General features: G+C 43.2%; 1 protein-coding gene across 2 annotated transcripts; it reads right to left on the bottom strand.

Moving 5' to 3' along the window:
* Positions 1-4912: 4912 nt before the first annotated feature.
* SNAPC1 (small nuclear RNA activating complex polypeptide 1) lies at positions 4913-16263 on the bottom strand. Of its 2 annotated transcripts, none has more exons than XM_071557328.1 (10): positions 16025-16263; positions 15170-15329; positions 14008-14148; positions 13458-13562; positions 12309-12467; positions 11793-11867; positions 11142-11204; positions 10099-10228; positions 9375-9455; positions 4913-7578 (listed from the first exon to the last, which is right to left on the bottom strand). In XM_071557328.1, exons 1-10 carry the CDS (start codon positions 16162-16164, stop codon positions 7544-7546), a joined length of 1089 nt encoding a protein of 362 aa, XP_071413429.1. In that variant the 5' UTR covers positions 16165-16263; the 3' UTR covers positions 4913-7543. The 2 variants fall into 2 exon arrangements, with proteins under 2 accessions (XP_071413429.1, XP_071413430.1); XM_071557329.1 differs by having other exon boundaries at positions 4913-7575.
* Between the last annotated feature and the right edge of the window lie 6495 nt (positions 16264-22758).

Genomic DNA, 22758 nt, shown 5'->3' with positions numbered 1-22758 from the left:
ACCCCTTCTTCCAGATGTGGTAGAGTCTCTTTTTATCCCTGACTTCCAGCCAAAGCTCTGTCCAGCCAGGCCAGTCTTCTTTCCCTCTGGCTTGTCTTTCAGCACATGGGGATAGCCTGCTTCTGGGCCTTTAATTAAAACCATTAGAAGCATATTCAAGTGATCCACAGTTCACTCTGGCACTGACCTGAACTATGTCCAAGCTATACTCATTTCAAATTGAGCTGAAGCCACAGTTACTGAAAACCAAACTTCCCTCACTTCTGATCCTTGAGCCAGCATGAGCAATGAATTATTTAACAATAAAAGTCAGAGCAGACAGCTATAACATATATCTCTGATCACCTCAAGTCATCACTGCCATGTCTTCTGGCAGCCCGGAATCACAGAGGAAGAGAGACTGTTTGGGTTTTTTGCACTTCTCTGAGGAACAGCTCTGACACAAGGGCAGAAGACAACATTACCTGAGCTATCAGGATGCCCCTGCTCCTGACAAAGCTTCCCAGTCCAGAAAAAAAACCAGTTCTGTGGATAGTGACACTGCTCCATGCAAGTACAAGAAAGCCTGGCATCTACGGAGGTGTATGTTGGATATAAAGCTAAACAGAACAATCCAGATTTTCCCACTTCAATAAAAATCACAGTTTATCTCTGAGTGGAATTTAATACAAGTATACCAAGTCCAAGGAATGCCAACTTATTCATTTTAACATTAGGCTTTCCTCTGGTCTTTTTTATTTCAGGTTATTGTTTCTCAATCAAAACATTTAGTAATATTCAAATAGATAAGGAATCAACTGTTAGGTCTGGATCTCTCTTTTGAGCATTAAAGGACAGATTCTGCCAAATAAAAGTGTACTATTACTCTGAACAAACCAGGTTAGTTCCTAATTCTTCTAAGGCCACCTTGAGGCACCCAATGATTCCACATTGTGGAGAATCCATCACTCTACCTACTAGCCTGGGCCTTGCCTGAGATGACCCTTCCTTAGGGACACAGCCTTGAAAGAAAACAAGGAAAAGCAAACACATATAAACACCACCAAATGTCAAAAGGAAGAGAGATATTGGACTCCCCATTAAGCCAAATCATTTTAATAAAAAGCTCAAGCCTAGAATTTTGTTCCTGAAAGCTTATACAGAGCTATATGCCATCCTGGCACCTCTTAAAGACTCAAGTGATTATTTTCCCTAAACCTGGCAAAAGATACAGAGAAATGAACCTGACAATTTTCAAGAAACACTGAAGTTGTCATTTCTATAGTAAACCAGGAGGTGACTGCCAGGATCACAGCTGACAGCAGCAATTCAGGTTTTAACTCACTGGTGCTGTGATCTGAAATATTAAGGGAAATACCTGGCCTCCGTGCAGCAGCACCACTGCCACAGCCAAGAGCTGAGCCAGCCTGGGTCCACAACACCATCAATCACAATAACCTCATCAATCAAAACCAGGAATGAAATCATCCCTAAAATCATTTGTACTCTAGCGTGGTCAGATAACCCAACAACTCAGAGGCCCCAGACAAGTCTCCCATGATTATAAGAACACCTGTTCTCCATTAATATCTCAGAAGCAGGCTTTCCTATTTCTTTATTCCCCCTAAAATTCGTGCCTGTGTGCACCCATCCTTTGCGTTTGGAGCCCGCGAGCAACACACCCCCGCCACCACCCCCTGGGAGACACACCGGGACGGGGCACCGCCCGCCGCCGGCCCGAGGGAGGGCAGAGACCCCCGAACATCCTTCTCCCTCCCAGCGGAAAGTCCCCGCCGGTCCCGGTTTCTCCTCCCGCAGCACCCCTCTCCCTTCAGCATTCCGCTCCCCTCAGCATCCCTCTCCCCTCAGCATCCCTCTCCTTTCAGCATCCCCCTCCCTTAAGCATCCCTCTCCCTTCAGCATCCCTCTCCCCGCACCATAGTGCTCTCCGCAGCCCTGTCCAGCGCGGGGCGCGGCCGGTGCCCGAGCCCCGCTCCCCGGGTATGCCGCCCCCGCCCCGCACTCACCGTTCGTGGCCATGGCCGCGGCCCGGCCTCCCTCGCTCGCTGCCCGGGGCGGTGGCGGAGCCGGCGGGGGCGCGGCCCGGGCCCCGCCGGCAGCGCGGAGGGTGCGCGGCGGCCCCGCACGGCGCATCCCCGCCAGGCGAGGGCAGCGCGGGGAGCGGGCGCGGCCGCGGGGGTCTCCAGGGGCTACGGGAGGGAGCGAGCGGCCCTGCCTCTCCCGGGCCGGCACCGGGGGGCCGGGGCTCTGCGACATTTCATCCCCAAAATCCGACTTGGGAGGGCTGACAGGTTGGCCCCGTCTTTATAAAATTTTGTGCCGTCTCTTTTCACGAGACGCCAGGGCTGTACTGCCCTGCAGGCAGCAACCCCACCCTCGCTGGGATGGACACTGGTAACTTGCAGCCCCGTGTCAGAAACTCATCTGCTCAGCAGGTTGCATGGAGCCCGTCTCGCAGATTTAATTGCCACCTCACTTTTGAACACACATATAAAACTCTTTTTTAAAGAAATAAATTACTCTACATCCCCAATAACCCTCAATAACTGATGGCCAGCCCTTACATCCTCAGTTATTGTTCATATCCAAGCTTACATTTCTATGGCTAAAGAACAAGCAATGGTCTTTCTCAAGCTGTTGCAAGACAATTTTGCTTTGCATGTGTCTACTGCAGTCAGACTATGGTGCAGCTTAAAGAAGACTGGCCCAAGGGTTACAAAGATGGTAAAAGTCTGGAGGTGAAGACCTAGGAGGGGCTGAGGTCACTTGGTCCGTTCAACCTGGAGAAGAGACTGAGGGGTGACCTTATCACAGTCTACAGCTTCTCATGAGGGGAAGTGGAGGGGCAGGCACTGATCTCTTCTACCTGTGACAGGACCCAAAGGAATGGCCTGAAGTTGTGTCAGGGGTGGTCTGTGTTGGGTATCAGGAAAAAGTGCTTCACCCAGAGTCTGGTTGGGCACTGGAACAGGCTCCCCAGGGAAGTGGTCACAGCACCAAGCCTGCCAGAGTTCCAGGAGCCTTTTGGCAATGCTCTCAGGCACATGGTGTGATTCTTGGGGTTGTCCTGTGCAGGGCCAGGAGCTGGACTTTGATGATCCTTGTGGGTCCCTTCCAACTCAAGATATTCTCTAAGCCCTAAGTGCTAAGAGCAAGACAGAGCTTAACACAATTATCAGCTTCTTGCAGCTCATGAAGTTCCTGCAGTCCCATTTCCAAGTGCTGGGCTGCAGACAGAAGGAGGAGGGAAGTGTTCCATTACCTGGCTTAATGAAGTGCCCGGATTTGAGGACATCATGGGTGTCCTCACTTGGGGTGGGGAAGCCAGGTCCATGTAACAAGTTTTGTAAAATGTGAATGTAGAATAAACTTTAAAATGAAACATTCCAGAAAAGAAGGGATACAGTATCAGTGTCATTTGAAGAATTTGCTATGCATGTGTCAAAAATACAAACACCTGCATAGGGTCTGTTATGTAAGATATGGAAGTATAATACTAGAATAAACCTCAAGGTATCCTTTAGGATCATGTCTGCCTCAGACAACCACGATGTGTTTATCCAACACTGTTTTGAACTCCTGCAGTAAAAGTGATTTTGCTGTTTGTTACAAGGCAAAATTGCTTACTTAACTGTGAAATTCTCTTACTAAGGAAATTTATATGCTGCAAATTGTATGTTTCCACCTCAGTGAGCATGGAGAACAATTAATTAATCACCATTTGCATAAACAGATATTACAAAGCTATAAAGACTGTTACCAGGAGGATTGTTACATTCACACTCAAACCCTTTATTTTGCAGACTAAACTCTTGCAGACTGCTTTCTTTTTGTTGGCCTTTTTTTTTTTTAGGATTCTCCAATTATTCTAGAGATGATACCTACATCAACACCATGCTACACACACCAGAGATGTCCACTGTCATCCCTGGCATTTGGAATTCTTCACATCACCCCCCCATATTGCCAATTCACCTTTGGTTTGAGGGCTGCAAAAACCTCCAGATTGAGCACAGCTGCTTACAGGAGTATTCCCAAACTGGTATTTGAATTTAATTTGTCCAAGTGCAAACTTTTGCACTTATATTGACTTAATTAGACCTTGTTGATTTCTTTAGTTACAAGAATAAAAATTCAATTGTAAAATGCCTCCCACTCGAACAGTTCAAGAAAACACTGGACATGCCACTTGAGAAGGTGGTGATCAGTTAAAGGTTGGGCATGATGACCTCAGGGTCTTTTACAACCTAATTGATTATGTGATTCTGTAAACTCATGTCACCTTTAAGTGGTTTAGGTTTATTCTGCTTTTCATCATCCACATTATACTTGTAAACACTGCACAGCACTGTCCAAACCTCCACTTGGAGCACCTTTCAGCTTTGAAAGCTAAAAGAAATGGTAATTACTATTGGATGAACAGAGCTCTTCAGTCTGTTGTGTATCCACCACAGAAGAGTTTGTGCCAAAACACATTAACTTACAGAAACAGTAACAACATCCAGATACACTGTCATGTTGTCTCATTCCTATCCATCAGCACAACTGAAGTTGGGTTGGTGTTAGAGAGATGAGGTTTCCTTGCAGCCTTCAACTTACTGCAGTAGCTGAGGCTACAACAGGAGAGAATGTAGATACCAGAAAGTGTACCACAATATTTTAGAAGTCCACAATTACTGTTGTTATGTTTTATTAATGATAGCTGCTTGCTTCAGTGAAGAACTTTAGGAAGTAAGTCCCTCTACTCTTTTCAAAGCCTGTATTTGCCCACCAGACTGCAGCAAGGGAATTTTGGGGTTTTTGTTTGGGTTTTTTTTTTGTTTTTTTTTTAAGGATTACACCAGCATTATGAAACTTTACTTACAGCTGCTTTTAAATTCTCAAGATTACTGTTTTGAAACATTACTAGGCATACAGTCAGCAGTTCTACATTTATTCTTAATCATTTTACATCTATGCAATTTTATAAACAAATTACAGAACATTTGTTTTCATTATTACAGTATTAAAATAACTGCTAATTGAATGCAGCCATCTTTGTGCCTAGTCAAGCCTTTGCATGGCTCCAATGCAGACTTGCAAATCACTGCCAGAGGTGTGTGCAAGGAAGTCTTATGTCATGGAGTATTAAAAATTCTGACAAATTCCACCCCCTACTCAGCTCTTGGGATGGTTCAGAGATATAAGGAGAGGCAAACAAGATGACCCTGTTATGAAACAGGGCCACTGCAGGGAACAGTATTAAACATATTCTTTAAACATTTATGCCATACACATGAAAAAATAATTTAGCTGAAAAGAGCCTGTCAAGAAAGCAAAAAGTACATTTTTGTAGCTGTGTTTAATTTTTAGCTTCCTTGAGAAAGACAGCTGCAAACTGGAGGGAAATGGAAAAGTAATTGTCAAGTTTCCCTTCAACACAAGAACCCAATGCCATGTAGCTGGAAGACCTAACTTGCCTCAGAGCCTGGAAACAGCAAAAGAGGATTGGTGCTGTACAATTCATCCTTAAGCAATTTCCTAAGTGAAGAAACTCTTAAGAAATTATGAATTTGTTTTCCCAATACCTGCTAGAAAGAACTCTCCCTCTTTATCTATATCTTTCTCAGCCAGAAAGAGATTCAAGAACTCCACTGCACCTCATCTCCAAACTGCTCCCCTATTACACCTACACTGCTGTGCATCCCCTGCTCAATCAGTCTGCACACCTGCACCCAAAGCACCAGCTGGAACTGATCTACCTGACAAATGCAGTATTACCAACAGGATCCTCATTGACCAAAAAAAGTCTGATTAAGTTTTCCTTGAGACGTCCTTTACCTGCTCACCAAAAATTAGGAGCAGAAATGCACAGATAGTGAGCTTGTGATGGTAACTGAAAAGCCTAAGTCAGAAAACCCAAGTAAACCAAACTGTTCAAACTTCACAGAAATGATACCTCCAAAACTTTTATAACTACAGAGGAGTCTTTTTAAGCAGACCATCTGTGGCATGTTCTATCCACAGACTAATCCAAATAACCTTTGGAACAGAAGTGCAGTGAAAGAGTGAACACTAGACCAGAATAAACAGGTAGAAACTAAGTGCATGTATGATAAATTTAACTGTATTATTACCACTATGGGGATTTTTTTCTCTGTGTAGAAGTGTTCTTTTTCTGTAATAATTAGATCTGGACTATAAGGACTTTTGGATTAGACTCTAAAGATTTTGGTTATTCAACTGAATATTTGATGTTTGACTTATGCAGTAAGGTTTGACTTTACTACAAAGCATTTCCTCTTTTTCTCACTGAATGAAACACTGGCATCTAATTATCAGTTTTTTCAGTGTCCAACCTGTTTTGTCACTTAGGCCCATTCTTCCTTGCCAATCAGAGCATTTAATATGGACCTCTTTTATAGTAAAACCATTTACGTTTCCATTTAAATGGGTTTGTTTTCTTCTTGGTAAGAGCACTTCAATTCATTTGGCCTTTGAGAGACATACTACCAAAACTAATTCATTCAGTTTACGTTCCTTTTATATTCAAAATCTTTCTAATTTATGTTTCTTCTTGTAGAAAAGGACACCTCAGTTTCTCTGGCCTTTTTTGACAGTACAGCTATGATCAACTGGAGAAATTCCAAGCAGAGTAACTATCCATGTTCTTCTTGAATTGTTGTGGTCACACAGGGGTATTTAAGGCAGTAGCTTTCCAGGTTTGAGTGATATGAATTCAACTGCTTTTTATTGTTTACAGAAAATACTCCAGCTTCTGATTCTGTTTGTTTGGTTTTTCTGCCCTAACTGTTGCCCAGCAATCATTTCCTCATCCTGTGCCTGTTCTCAATACGGAGCTTCACGTTTATTTCCACACCCACTTCTTCCACTCCTCTCCAATTCATAAAGATCATTTTGAATTCCAGTCCTGCCCTTGTACAGCTTAGGGTCATCTGGCAGAATTAATAAACACACCTTGCATCTCTTCATTCAAATACAGAACAATTTCAGATCTTTTGGAGACAGAGTACAACAAAAGGCTTATCACCAAGTTCATTCCCACAAGTGTGGGATCAAACTGATAAACAGTGAAGTTACACACTATAAAATGGAGCAAGTAAACTGTGAAAAATAATTTATTGTACTAATTTTCAACAGTCAGTAACCTTAATTTTATGCTTAGAGATAAACGATTACAGACATGTCTTATATGGGCAAATATTTTGTAAGCTGTTCTTTTAACAGTCTCAGCTAAAACCATCACTGCAGATCAACACAAGTTCCAAGTGATAACTCACATGTACAAAGTAAATACAAGCCATTACCTTCTATTTTCACCTAAGACAGGACACAGCAAGTTTGTCTCCCACAAGAAGCCAAGTGCTGTACCATGAGACACTTAAAGCACCCCAGCCACTACCAGTATTCCAGCATCACCTGTAGTTCTGATCCCAGATTCTTTTTGCATGTTCAAAGGCATCCAGAACAAGCACTTGGTGTTACCTCTGACATTTACATTTTGTCATTAAAATTAACATTAGTGCTCCTCCAGCTGTATCCTCTAGCATCTTCTTTTCCTCTTGGGGAGAGATACTTCTGAAAGGAAACAGAGAGAGGGATTTTTTTCAAAAAGCTTTTCAATCTGTCTTCCCTTATGGGAGTTGTTCAAGTAGAATTAATTTTATCCAGCAAAGGAAATTAATTAGATAAGCTCTTAAGATCCTCTCCCAATTCCTCTACCCATGTTCTTTTAAATATAAAAAAAATCTTTTTAGATTCTACAGCACACTACCATTCAAAATATTAATTAAAATTCCATTGATAAACACTGTACTTCAAAACTTATTTCATCTTGAGAGCTTTCTGCTCCTCATGAACCCTCTTCAAGACTTTGCTATGAAGTTGACAAATGGAGTACTCACAAAATTAAGCACAAAATACCTGATGAGACAGCTTCTGGGTAGTTTTAATGCTTCGGAATTTACTGGAAAATTCTGAGAAATGCAGAATGTTTCTGATTTAAAAAGAATTTTTTTGTCCACAACAAGAGGACAAGTGAAGGAAAAGGAAATAAAGTACATTAAATGCACCACTCTGCCTTCAATCTGACCATTTAAAATTGAATGAATTCCTACTGTCTACAACTAAGAATGATCACAGAATGTAATCTCACTTCAGTACTACAAATTGCTCTTTTGCTTTTAAAAAGAGCAAATATAAACATGCTACATTGCTACAAATGTATTTTAATAGTTATTATACTCCATTGTATAAATATCCTTCCATTACATACAATTTTGGATAGCAAATTAACTCCAAAATATACACTCCTCATGCTCACCTGTGTCATTAAAGCTTTCCAGAAGTTATACTTAACCCTTTGCTCCCCCTTTTTAAACAACCTAATTAAAGGCCCCTCTTTCAAGTTATGAACCAGTACCTCTGGTCTATCAAGTCTGCCTTCCACTGCATAAGCAAGACCCATCAGCCCTAGAGTTGCCAGGACTGCCAGTGGAAATCCTGCCTTTCTCTGGCCAGCTCCTCCCAGGAACAATTCCCGTGTTTGAGACATGGCAGCAAAGCAGTTCCCTGGGCTCTTTGCAGAGCACAGCTAAATAAGGTACCTCAGATAAAGAGGATGCAATTTTATTTACACTGTCCCTGTCCCACAGTGCTTAATTCTCCTCAAGCAACTGAGAACATGAAGCTTCTGAGCTGCAGAGCAGTCCAAGATCATCTAACATCTCAATCTGATGCTTCTGCAGAGCAACTCCACTATAAGCTTTGAGCAGTCTGCTTTAACAGTGCTTCCAAATTAAAATTACATTATTTCCAGTAACCTGAGTCATCCACTCCTCTGCTACAGTTCCAAGTCCTCTGCCAAATGATGTCAGACAACTTCCAGTACAGCAGAGGATGCTATTACTGTACATGTGTACTGGAACTCAATCCCTGAAACACTGCCCAGCTGAAACTGAGGCCAGAGGGGAACCCTCTATGTTTCCTCAACAAAGGTGAGGGCAGCAAGGGCTAACCTTACCTCATAAGTTCCCAGAGCTACTAGAACAGGCATCTTCTGTAAGAAGGTGAATGAGCAAAAAAATCACTTCTCCCTACACAATGGAACTCTTCAAACCAAATTTGTATTACAGAAGAGTGGGACTTAATCAGATCAATTTTAACTCTGAACACACTGTAACAAAATTGCATAGAAAAACATGACTCTGTTGCCATGGTGTGCTCATCATGCAATGATTTGCAGGCTAAAAACTAATCTTAGCTTTTTCAAGGCAGCAAGACATGATCTAAAATACCAGCTTTAGTTTCAGGAAAATACAGCAGAGAGTTATTAGAAAGAAGCCACTGGTTTGTCAGAATTCCAGTCATTGTACCTTCTTCATCCGAGTTCTCCTCTGTAATTACTGGCATCCCAATATGCTGAGTAACAGTTTCCTTTGCCACCTGCATTTCACCTGCAGATAGATTTTGAAGAAAAACTGTCAGCTTTCTCTTTTGCTTCTACATCCCTGGTCCAGCAGTTGAAAGATTGTTCACTTGCTGCTCTCTTGACATCCTAGTCAGATGCTGTAGAGAAACCTGTTTCACAGCACCTTCAATACAGTTCACTAAAAACCCTTCAATAACAAGTAATTAGCACTACCTATTTAAAGCAAATTAATCACCAAGTCAGTCCAGAGGTAATTTAAAATGCCCTTATTCCTCCTCAACACTTCATCTACCCTTTTAAAGTCAAGAAAAGGCAACATTGCATAATGCTCATCGAGGGATTAATTTTCTCAATGACTTTTTTTCCAGCAGAAGCTAACCAAGTCAGAAAACAGTTTGGAACTTTGAAATTAGATCACTGTCTTCAAAATAAAGAGAATTCAAAACTACTTTGCTGTTTTATTTAATTTAAATTTCAACAAATAATAAGTAAACAAAAAGCTTAGATGGCAGTGCAACTTTTACAATTTTAAAAGCTGGATAGCAGAAAGACAATTTCCAATGTGTTCCACTGACCAACTGCAAAATTTACCCCAGCTGCCTCAGCTAGAAAAGCAATGGATAAAATTTTGCAGTCCCTCCAGGTTCATGGGTGCAGTGGAGGAATACCTCTGCCTTCTGGAGAAGCTCTTCTCCTTGCTGGTGGTGATCTCCCTCTGGTCCTTCTACTTCGGCTTGGAGACTTCTCTGATTCAGAAGATTCTAATTTTACTTGACGATGTCTTCTGGATTTGGAAGCCTAGAACCCAAACATATGAATGACAAAAAAAAGCTGAACTTATACAGCCAGATATTCCTCTGTGTCACTTACAAACCAGCAAGGACCAAAGCATCAACTTGATGTCAGGGTGGAGGACAAATAGAAGGGGAGACAAAGAGGAAGGGATGATTCCCACTAGTTGCTGTTCTTCAGTTTTAACAGGGCAACACCCTCTTATGATTTATGGGTGTATCACTTAAAATGCACATTCATTAATTCCCAAACCATTCTCTGTTACTATCAACCTACAGCAGGTCACTGCTGTACCATAAAGCCTCCTTGCCATTATATTTTGCTTAAGTGCCTAGAAAACACTATCACTGCATATTCATGCAAGCCTGGACTGTCACACAATCCAGAGCTCTGTTTAATTTAATAACACATTTTTCAATATCAGATTTCCATAAAGAAAGTTGTGATGTTTCTCATAGGCCTGCTAAAATATTTCAAAGCAACAATTTAAAGTAGCACTTATTAAAACAATGTTTCCAAGAACTTGCAACTGAATTTAAACTCGCAGGTTCGATTTCCATAAGGTTCTTCTGAGATTCCAGTATCTAAGATCCAAGTGACTTGAGGAATTAAACTCACAAATATTTTTATTCCATCTCCTTAAAATTCCATCCACTAAAGCAGTGTGTAGACAATAAAAGATACCTTGTAATGAAAATCCCCCAGGCACAGGCCTTATCTGCACTATTACATAAACCTAACAAGAATAATAAGAGCTTTGAGTTTCCCCCAAAAAAATAGAAAAACTAGAACATTCAAAGGCTGAATTACGGAGTGCAATTTTAACTCATTCCTTTCTGACCCAGCATTTACATTCAAGTGGTACCTAAAACTGTTCTTTAAAAATAAATACATGCCTATCATCAGATTTTACACCTACCTCAGCAACTGCAGAGTAAGACCTGTATTTGATTCTGGCCAGGGCATTTGCTCTTTCAGAACCCTGCAAAGAAACAACAGCCAGAAAAGTTTTCTTATTCTGTTCTAGCAGTACTGAAACATAGTATCATATCAGGCAATAACTTGAGCAATATCTGACTAGAGCTATAACTCCAGAATTAGTTCTACACAATTTGAAGGCTACCAAACTGTTACTTACAGGAAAAAAAAAAACTTCAAATTTCATTAAAAAGGCAGAGCACAGTTTTGGTTGCTTTCACTGTTACAAAGCCCTGGAGGACACAATCACTTCACATCTTAATCAAATTCAAAGTTGAAATAAGTCAACATGCGCAGGATGAGAGAGTTTTGTAGCATAAAAAAAGGATATTGCATTTAGTTGAAATTCCAGAAGGAAGCATTAAGGTGTTTGGCCAAGAAAATATAGCTCTTTTCCTTCCCTAACTGAGAGGGACTTTTTACTGTGAGAATCAAGAGCTATCAAAGCAGTAAATGCTCACAGCTGAACAGAAAACAATGTGATTTAAAATCAAAACCACTAGCTGCCCACAGAACTTACTATGACACTTTCAAGCCTTGACCTACACTGCTTAGCCTGTGATCTGAAGTGAAAACTAGTTGAGTTTTTTACCTCTGATTCCAGCGAAGTCTCTTCTTTCTTCTTCTTTTCTGTTTCATCAGTTTCTTTAGCATTTAAGAATAACTTCTGGGGAAGGAAAGGAGGGATTTTTCTTTAAACATGTCACATACAAGACAGCTAAAATACAAGAACTGTAAAAACCAAAACAAACATTTACACACAGGCCCATTTTTTTATCAATCTTACACTGTGGCCATTCTTTAATCCAAGAATAAGTATTACAGAGGTATTTCATGAGGTCAGTTTAATACTGCCCATAAGTCACACTTTCAGGGATTACCTCTCAGCAATGGTTATGGTATCACAGAGGCAGCACCAAATACAAGTCCTTTCCTCTATGTCATATCTCTGGCTCAGGTTTTCTACATTCTATTACTTCAGTGTTACAGTTCCTCCTACTTTGGTCTGAGATTTGCAAGCTCAGAGGTAATCACATCAAGAAAGCCAGTTCTTACATGTTCACACAATCTGCTACATTGCCACAGTATAATGGTTGTTATTACTCACCATCCTGTTCTGCTGCCATTCCTGATGCTCCAAGGTTATGTCTTTAAGAGTAACTACAAAGTCATCTTTTATCAAGCTCAAGGACTTGTCTGCCTGGGATTTGTCTGCTGAAATGACACACTTCATTTTCTGATAGTGGTCATGAATATTCATCAGTTCCTAAAATAAATTTTAAAAAAAGTGTCTTTTCAAGAAAAAAAATAACTCCACCAGTAAAACAATATTAGTCCTCAATGTACAAAACCAGAGTTACACAAACCATTCTAAGGAGATCCTTGAAACAGGAAGAGTGTTAGAAACAGATTCTGTTTAGATCATTTCAGTTTTAGGGAGCCAAGCAATCCTGCTATGCAGCCCTGACCCATCAGCCTGCCAAATAAGCAAAACAAAAAAGTATCTTGCACTTCTAAAACAAGAAGGAAACTCAGGATCAGTGCTCACAGAGACTTCATTCTGATAGGTGGTCTATTTTCACCTCTGATGGAAGCATTTTATTTCCTCCTTTTGAGGAAGCAGCTCCTCTGACCCGCTCATTTCACAGATGACTGATTTTTGTACCACTGCAGTCAACCTTACTGATGACACACATTTGCTAGGAGTAACTGGAGAAACCTGCTAACTGGAGAAACTGGAGAAACTATTACTGAGTCATAATGAGAGATGTAAGAATCTATACCTATCTTGAATTACTCCAGTTTTTATAAAATATATTAAGCAAAACCAAGTTTTGAAAGAAGAAACACAGGTTAGAGAAGGCTATAAACCTGCAGACTGGTAAATTCCAATTACCCCAAGTATCAATCCTCCATCTGCAACCTGCAGACACATCAAAACAAACATGCTTTCCCCAATTTCCATTCTTCTGTAAGTGACAATTAACAATTTATACCCTTCCTGTTCTGCACCTTATTGAGGCAAACCCACAAACATTAGAGTATACCTCAGTATTGAAAAAGGTACCACAACTCTCCAAACCAAAGACCATAGTCCTGAGTGTTCAGTAAAATTACAGGCTATTACCCTAGTCTGCATTCCATAAGACTTAAAAAGGACGAGACTGTGCTGATTAGAGAAGTTATAGCTCTTGGGCAACAGAAGAAACAAAACAAAGCAAACCCAGTGACCAACTGTAGTTTAAAATTACTGTACCTCCAGTACATCATTAGTGATGAGGCTGTTTACTCTGTTACTTGGGTCCTTAAACTCTTCTTTAAATTCATTTTCCTCAATCTTCTTCTTAGTTCTGTAGTTCAGCTAAAGCAAGAGACAATGTTTGTAACCTAAAAGCAAACTCATAATGGAAACTTCTCTTGAGAATTCCTACTGCATATCCAACAATCAGGAGATGCTCAAAGGCACAAAACCATCTCATCAACAAGAGCACACAGCTTTGCTGTCACAGTGCTCAGTCAGCACTTCTCACAAATTATTCCCTAGTCAAGAATTTAAACTGAGATAAATTTCCACAACTGATAAAACATCTCAAATCTAATGAGAACATTAAATACTGAAAAAATATTTTGAGCTGAGAAGCATTCAAACAACCTCTAAGCTTTATATCACATACCTAGGTGAAGCCACACATTACATTTCAACACAGCCTCGAGGCTAAACTAACCATGAGTGCTGTTGAACTGTTAGCCATTGAAAGATGAGGGTATTTTACTTTAAAATGGAAATCATTAATGCCATAACTCACTAGCTTTGGCATTGCTGTGAAATGGAATGCTCTGGCAAGTCGCAGTGTCCTGAAAACATATGCTGCATCATAATGCTGGGAGTCTATCAGATCCTGCTGAAATTTCTGGATTTCAGGCCAGTCCTTGAGTGCAATTCTGATCTGCAACAAAACAGTTACATACTGTTATGCCAATTTGCCTATTTCAACAAATAAAAATTAAGCCAGCTGACTGCTGTGATGATGTTCTACTATAGACAATACTGGGATGTCCAGTGTGTAGCATGTCCCATGACCACAGAACTACAGAAAGGATACTATAACTGTTGTTATTACTATCAACATTTTATGCAGATGAGCTTATTAGACTGTCATGTTAAACCTTCTCACTGCAGCTTTCTTTGACAGTGACATGGAATGCAAGTCCTTTTTGACATTTGAAAACATTAATTCTTCACATTCTGAAGTGTGTGAAATAGTCTGCTCTGAGGAGACTCCCACTCACTAGTGATTGGGAAACAATACTCATACCAGGATGTGCTGCCACTGAAATGCTCCTAAAAGTATCACTCCCTTATTTCTTCCTTTCTCTCCTTCCACATCTACTCTGTCACCTTGGTTTCTTCTCAGTACACTCATGTACTCTCTTACAGCTGCTCTACAGCAGAGGCTTTAAAATTGCCTAAATTCATTTCCATAAAAGGTATTGATTTCTCTGAAGTCAAGATATGAGACATCATGGCATCATTGTAGACTACTTCAAATTCAGTTTGTATTTAAAGAATTTGCACTCCACCATGCATATGCACACAACATAGATCACACAGTTCCCAAGTAAACCACTTCTTGCACTGAGTTTCCAACTCCTTTCCTAAAAACAGACAGGAGGCATGGATTTAGCCATGCAGTCTCTCAACCTATTAAAGAATTCCACTTCTGGAAATAATTCAGCCAGTCCTCATTCTGTTGGATTTATAAAGAATAACTGAGGCTATAATGTAGCTCACCCTACAGCTGATGAGCACATTCTCTGTCCCTGCCCTTTGCAGTGGGATCATCTGGTTTCAAACATTTTTATTTTACGAAATGAGAGGAAATGCCCTAACCTTTGATGATGACAGAGTAGACAGCAGTAAACCACATGTCTAGTATCTGCTGAGAATAAAACCTCAAGAACAATTACCTTTTGTTTTGGCTGACAAAGCTGGGTGTTATAGAGCCCATACAAAAGGTACAGAGCACCAACTCGGATCTGGAAGGCATATGGGGGCAAGAAGTACTGCTGGGCCAGTTCTAAAGTCTTCTTTGTGAGCTTATTCCTCTCCAGGGCCCTTATTCTACCACTGAAGGGGAAAAAAAAGCAAAAAAAAAAAGCAGCGTGTTAAAGCAAGTAAATACAAACGCACAGGATTTAGAGGATCCATAATGCAGAAACAATATTTAGGTATTTTAAGAACATGGAATCATCAAAGGTCCTGACTGGAGAAGGACCCACAAGGATCATCGAGTCCAACTCCTGGCCCTGCATGGGAAAATGCCAATATCACAACATGGGTATATTGTCTTAGGGCCCAAGCTCAGGGACGCCTTCAAGGGCAGCCAGACTTTAAGCTCTCACACATTAAATTCCCTGTGCTAAGTCAGGCATAAAGCAAAAAATGCAATACCCTGCAGTTGTATGTTTCAATCTCCTGAGGACTGCATCAAGCTCCCCGAGGAGTCAGCTCTTTCTATTTCACGAAACAAACTTAACTAACAATTGTTTTTCAATATTACACAGGGACCGACGCTTCCCTGCCATTTATTTATGACCTCAGGCGGGCAAACCTCTCCCAGAGTCAGGCCCAAAGGGGAATGCGGCTCATCCACACCCGCCTTTACCGAGGGGAGGCTCAGCAGCTGGGGCTGCGGGCTGGGAGGGGACGGGGGGATGCGGGAGGGGATGCGAGGAGGATGTGGGGAGGGATGCGGGGAAAGATACGCGCGGGGAAATGCGGGAGGGATGTGGAAGGGCGGCCGGGAGCCCTCCCTCACTCACTAGTACACGGTGTGGAAGCGGCGCTCCCTCCACAGCTCGGCGAAGCGCTCGAAGCGGACGGTGTCGGCCTGCTGGAAGGCGCCGAGCAGCTCCTCGAAGTCCGCCTGCAGCCCCGGCACGGCGCTCACCCCTCGGCTCATCTCTCCGCGCTGGTCCCGCCGTTCATCCCGCGTCTCATCCCTCCACGCTCATCCCACCGCGCCGCCACATTCCCGCACATGCGCTCCCGCTCCAAAACATCCCCTTGGCGCCTGCGCGGCCCCCGCGCGCCTGCGCTCCGCCCGTGCCGGGAGGAGCCGGGAGGAGCCGGGAGGAGCCGGGAGGAGCCGGGAGGAGCCGGGAGGAGCCGGGAGGAGCCGGGAGGAGCCGGGAGGAGCCGCCGGGGCTGCCCCGGAATGGAGCGATGGAGCGGCCCATATCTCCCCCTCCGCTCTGGTCCCCCACGCTCCGTATGGGGCGAATCCCCGGCGGTGCTGTCGGTGCTGAGCCCTCGCTCCCCCCCACCCCGCCCCGGGGCTCTGCCCCGCTCGCCCCGCGCCATGACGGGCGAGCCCAGTGTGCAAGCAAGAGCCCCTGCGAGCAGCGCATTCCCGCCTCTCCCGGGGATGGAGGGGATGGTTCGGGTGGGAAGCAGCGCCGTCCGGTCCTCTCAGGCAGGCGCCGCCGTTCCACAGTCCCGGGGAGGCGGGGGATGCTCCTGGGGCTTGAGGCTTTAACGCTGCGCTCCCCAGTCCGAGGAGCACCCCCAAGAGCATCCCAGGGCTCGGAAGCAGCGGGAAGGGCGCTCGGGGCTGCGCGGCCGTGGGGACGTGACGAGCCGCCACGCTCCGGCTGGCAGTGCCCGCGGAGGGCCATTGCCGGTCCCTGCGCTGCCCCCCGGCTCTCGGAGGGGGATGCTCGGCGGCCGCCCCCTCCCAAAACCCCTCCGGGTAGCTGGACCCGACGCCTACGGGGAAGCCCCGTTTCCACCTGAGCGAGCGCGACGGGCAGGGACGAACCGGCGGCCGCCCCCCCGAGCGGAGGGATGCCCTGCCCTGCCTTGCCTTGCCGTGCCGTGCCGTGCCGTGCCGGGCGCTCCCGCATGCACAGCCACACGTAGGCGGCCGGGGCAGCGGGGCGGGAGGGGAGGGGGCCGCGGCTGCCGAGCCGCACGTAGGGTGGGTGGGTGCGGCCTCGCCGGCGGCGCGGAGCGGAGCGGGCGGCGGGGGCTGCGCTGCCCCGCGCACCGAGGGGCGAGCGGACATCGAGAGGAGGCGCGGCGTCGGAAAGTCCATGAGTACGGACCGGCGGGCACCGCTCGGGGCGGCGGCGGGGTGGCTCCTGCGGGAGCCGGGTTTGGTGCCCGGGAAGCTCCCGCAGCGCTCCGGAGGCTCCCCAGAGGGTTTTGAGCGACGGGGCTCTGGTTTCAAGGCGGTGTTGGTTTCAAGGCGGTCGCCGGGGCCGACCGCTGCGGGTTGCGGGAGCGGGGATGGGCAGCGGCACCTGAGCCGGGAGCTGTCCCCAGGCTTGGAAGGAGAGCGCCCAAGCGCCTGTGCCACCTGGGGGACAAGGGGATGTGGTCTCGGAGATCACTTCTGCACAGGGTCAACCTTAACGAGTGAGAAACAGCATGTAGAGAAAGTATGGAACACGCATGGGATGGAGCGTTGCGCGTGTGGTGCCTTTGGCATGTTTTAAAACCTGCAGGAGTTTTTCCCAGCCACCAGGTTAAAAATTTGTTTTTCGCTTTCTCAAATAATCGTGCACGGCAAAAGGACTGTTAAACTCTGCCGGCTGTAGTGCCTTCATTTCTCCAGTTCACCAGTAGCATCCATGAACTGGTCCAAAGCTCTCTCACTACAGCGAGGCATGTCAAGCTGTACGCTCCTACAGTGACAGGAGCTTCCACAGGGCTTCAGGCACGCAAAGCATCTTTCCATATTTATTGTATTTCCCAAAAGGTTGCTGGAATCAAACCTTTAGCAGCTTTTATTAGGAGATGAATGGCCATTGGCTGCACAGCTCTTGTCTGTGAGCACCACTGGTTGCCAATGTCATTGATTACAGGAACAGGAGCATTCACAGAGCTGTTGCATGTGAACTGGACAGACATGAGGAGAGCGGCACCTGCTGAGGTTTGGGTTGCCTTTTTCTGAAAAGACATTTTCATCTTATCATTTGGATTCACGTTTAGGGATGTTGGCCAGTGACCTCACTCATCCAGTACGTGACCCCGACTTCAACAGATTGTACTGATTTTAAAACAGAACGCCAACACCGTTGGGAAAACAGATACAATGCGATCCCTCCCTCAGTTGATTTAAGGATTCAGGGCACAAGTAAGTTAGAACTGATACATCATGGAGTCAGTTCATCATTACATACAGCTCAAGACAAGCCCTATTTAGTTACAGGAGTTATCCCTTCATTTGATGGGAGCAGAGGAGCTGGGCTCTGGAGTGATGCTGAATTTGTAAAGCTTGAGTGTGTTTTCTGATTTGTGTACTTGAAGCATGAAGTAAGCAGGGTGATTTCTCAGGGATGGTGTTTCAAGAAGCACTATATGGAATTTTGTTTTCCTAAGGCAGATGGAGCTGCATGTTGTGACACTTTGATTGTGTCAGATGATGCAAGATGTAGTGAGAATGAGGCTATTGTGCTCATGTTAACATGTGCTAGGTCCTCCCTTGCAGAAAGTTTGGGTACTGTGTAAAGAATGAAAATGTAGAGGAATAAAACCAAATAACAGGGTCTCTTCATATAATGACCCTTGTGTGGTATGTAAAATAAAATACAGTATGAATTTTTAGACTAACTAATACTCTAGTCTTCTCCATAAACTGTGTGTTTTTCTTTGCATCTTCAGATTTTTCATTAGTATGTTTTAATTCTTAATTGATGCCTTTGAAACTAAAGAAAAGAAATTTAAAAAATTAACTGCTGTAAGGAAGAATGTGCTGGTTACTGTATCTTCTTCATATTCTTATTTAACTCTTATTTGCCCTATTAATTTCTAGTTTATAAGTTGCAAGTTACAAGCCATTTATCCTGCATAGATAAAAATAACGGGGTTTTCCAGGTGCCCAGGGCACAAGACAACTCCTTTTTTTAAATACCTTATATGATTGTATTAGAACACATTTTCAAATTGAAAACATGAAAATAAATAATGTTTTAATTGAATTTCATGAAAATAATTCATGGATATATTTTATTAAATAGCATATTCCAACTTCTGCAGGTACAAACCTATCACTAGTATCAGGTAACAGGATCATACTCTACTATGACAGTACTCACACAACCAAGCAAAAATGTTGCAAAAGCTTTTTAATCTGTGCAATAGGAAGTGGAATTGATTTAACAGGAGAGCAGGAGTCACAAGTCCTTGTCAAGTTATTTGCTTTGTACCGACAGCAGCTGAAATCACCTGGAGACACAATTGTGGATTCAAATGACTTTCTGTCTTGTTCCAAAGGGTCTTCTTGATGTGATTACTCAAAGAGGTTTCATAAAACATTCTCTGTCCCTCTGTTGCTCTCTCTCTCTTTGGTTTTCCATGGGAAAACCTACACCATCCCTATGTCTGACTTGTTAAATTGTATGTTTGACCTGTTTTGTTCATGCACATGCTCTGTTTAGTTCAGGTGGGATAACCAACTGTCTGAGGTGAACAGGATTCAGCTTATATATAAATATCATATCTTTATATATTATTTAAGATAAAATGTATTAATGCTTTTGGGAAAGTGACGACATGTCTGCTTGGTGCCCAGTTGCTAACAGCAGTCAGTAAGATCTCAAACCTGCAAGGAGTTTTAGTTACTCTGCACAGTGGTTATTTAGTTCACTTTAAAGTTGGCTGCCACCTCCATCTTTTAGTATAAGAAGGGATGAACAGAAAGATCACAGATATCAAAAATTAGAAACAAACCCTCTCTTTTATTGAATTTTATACTGTTACACAATCAAAAAGAAATACAGTCACAAGTACATCAAAATGTTTCAAGAGAAATATCAATTGCAATACGTTGTACTTGGTTCCAAAAAAAGAATTCCATTAAAATATACCACTTCTTCATGAGAGAATACTGCTATTATTCACAAAATCTACTGTACTGTATAAATCCAGTAGCAAACTCTTTACTTTTTTGGTAACTTGCTCAAGGTAAACAGGGAAGCGCAGAAGGAAAATGACAACTCATTTCTAGAATTTGCATTAAAAAACCCACTATTCCTCCAGAATGGAGCTTTCCAGGGAGTCAAGTGCCTAATGGCTAATGGTATTTTTAATGAAAGCTGAATACCAAACTCGTTAATTCCTTTTGAAAAAGGCCTTCCTACAGAGTACTCCTGGCCTGTGAAGTGTTTATTTTCATGCTGAACAATCGCATTTTGAATAATGTGCGTAAGTGCAGTGACATTTGAGTGAGACATGTACTCTACTCAGGAGCAGCTCAGCAGTGGGAATGGGAACAGATGGCTGACCTGGGGCACGTCCAGCCTGGCTGACAGTGGCAGGATGCTCCCAGCTCCCACTGCACTGTTCAGCAAAGGGTCACTCAGCAGCCTAACAGGGGAGGACACTTGCCAACAGATACTGGTGAAAACAGCCCACAGTTCTGCCTCTAGCTACAATCATTTAGCTGTTTAATTAAACAGCTCTTTAAATAATGAAGATATACTATTAAATAGGCAATAGTTTAACTTGTAATTATCAGATTTTTTTGACTCTATAGTTCAATTTCACTGGAAACAGAGTTGATAATTTCATCCAAAATACACTTTGAAGTCTTTAAATTGTCACCAGTGGTATGTGTAACCCTATTTTTGACCCTAATCTGTGATTCTTTAAGTCAGTAATTACTTTCTCAGAGTTTATTGTGTGTATCCAAGGAAGGAAACATAACAGTAAGTTGCTTCCATTTCACCCAAAGGTTTTCAAAGATCACAAAGATCCAAGCCAGTCTCGCTAGGCGGGAGTAAGGATTGTTAGAAAGGTGTACTTTGGACTCCAGGCTACCTTAGTTTACTCAGTATATTACACCCAAGATAAGTTATTGGACAGCAAATTTAAGTGACTTGTGGGGAGCTACAGTTGCTACTGCAACTAGTTTAAGGTAAAGGAATGAATGGTGTCATCATAAATGCTAATTTAAAAATTCCTTTACTTTTCCACAAAATCATCACTGCTGATGATTAAAACATCAATTAGAATCCATATGTAAAAGTAATAATTTGTGCTGTGCCCTGAAGGAAGCCTGGCTTGACTACTGCTGTAGTCAGGAAAACTTGGAAGTTAAGTTTGTTGTTCTACTTGGTGTATCATTTCCACATAATCTAGCATGTTCTATATGCAGGAGGAACAATGAATTTACCCACAGTTTCTTAACTAATAGCAAATCATAGAATCACAAAATGGTTTGGGTGGGAAGGGAGCTTAAAACCCACCTAGCTCCAACCCAGGCCATGGTCAGGGACACCTTCCACTAAACCAGGTTGCTCCAAGCCCCATCTGGCCTTGAACACTTCCAGGAATGGAGCAGCCACAGCGTCTTTAGGAAAACTGTGCCAGTGCCTCACCACCCTCACAGTCAAGGATCTCCTCCCAGTTTATAATGTAGCACCTCAACATTTAAAAAAGACAGCAAGTCAGTATTCAAAATCAGTAAGAAAACATTTAGGAAGCAATTTATTCTAGAAGCTTGTCCTCCAGAGTAGGTTTAGAACCAGACTGTGTATTCCCAGAGCCTTAAGGGGGGAAAAAAAGGTAGTTAAACAGGAATAAAAAAAAGGTAGTGAAACAGAAACAAAAAAGCAACAGAAAGGTGTACTTCTCTAGCTTTTGCAAACTGGCATCTGGACTCAGCAAAGCTCTTACAGGGCCAGAGCAATTACTATTACTTTTCCATGCCTTCTTTACTGTCTCTAGGAGGTTTGGTAGGTTTTTCTTAGGTTGGATTTTTTCCCTAGAGTAAACCAAAACAGCTACTGCAGCTCATTAAACAAAATGCTGTGCCTTTTTATTATGCATAATAAAAAATGTGAGAGTTGGGAAGATTCTTAGATGAGAGACTCTTTAGACAAAACATGGCTCTGTTAAATCCACAGCTGCTGAGACGATCAAGGCCAGGATGGACAGGGCTTTGAACATCTTGGTCTAGTGGAAGCTGTCCCTGTCCATGACAGGAGTGCTGGAATGAAATTATCTTTAAGGTCCCTTCCAAATTAAACCCTTTTGTGACTGCAGCAGCCTCACAACCACAAATCATGGGGGTCACTTCAGTTTTCCTCTTCTTTTTAACATGGATGTTTCTCTCTGAAAACTTCCTCTTAAAGTACACCAAGAGGAACTGACAGATCCAAACAGGTCAGGCTCCTCCAAAATACAGTCAAGCAGAACACCATCAAGCAGGAAGATGGAAAGGGATAATCTTGGAAGATGCAAAGGGATAATCCACCCAGCCAGCTCAATGGTTGCAGGGGCAGTAGGAAAAGCAGAACCCACCTGCACCTTTCCCTGCCTGCACGACTCTCCCCTCGTATCTCCCCAAAGCACCACATCAATCCATACAGAGCTAAGCACGAGGAATGCCCCAACAGTGGGGGCTTTACCCGACTCCACTGTTTAAACCTTTTAACTGCTGACAGAGAAAGAAATGCCATGGAAAGAATGCCAGCCCAGAGACCTCACACAGCAGGCAGGCAGGAGCTCTGCTGCTTTTAGCCAGAGAAATTTGTAAGCTTTCCAGGCT

This window comes from Pithys albifrons, chromosome 6 (genome assembly GCF_047495875.1).
Source record: "Pithys albifrons albifrons isolate INPA30051 chromosome 6, PitAlb_v1, whole genome shotgun sequence".
Classification (NCBI taxonomy): domain Eukaryota; kingdom Metazoa; phylum Chordata; class Aves; order Passeriformes; family Thamnophilidae; genus Pithys; species Pithys albifrons.
This window is presented reverse-complemented; position numbering and strand designations above follow the sequence as displayed.

Excerpts from the sequence above, each read along its gene's own strand:
- SNAPC1 (XM_071557328.1), bottom strand. The coding sequence starts at position 16,164 with ATGAGCCGAGGGGTGAGCGCCGTGCCGGGGCTGCAGGCGGACTTCGAG. Across the intron at positions 10,229-11,141 it reads CTTACTCTGCAGTTGCTGAG|GCTTCCAAATCCAGAAGACA; the intron begins GTAGGTGTAAAA and ends TTTGGGTTCTAG. Across the intron at positions 9,456-10,098 it reads AGCTTCTCCAGAAGGCAGAG|GTGAAATGCAGGTGGCAAAG; the intron begins GTATTCCTCCAC and ends ATCTATCTGCAG.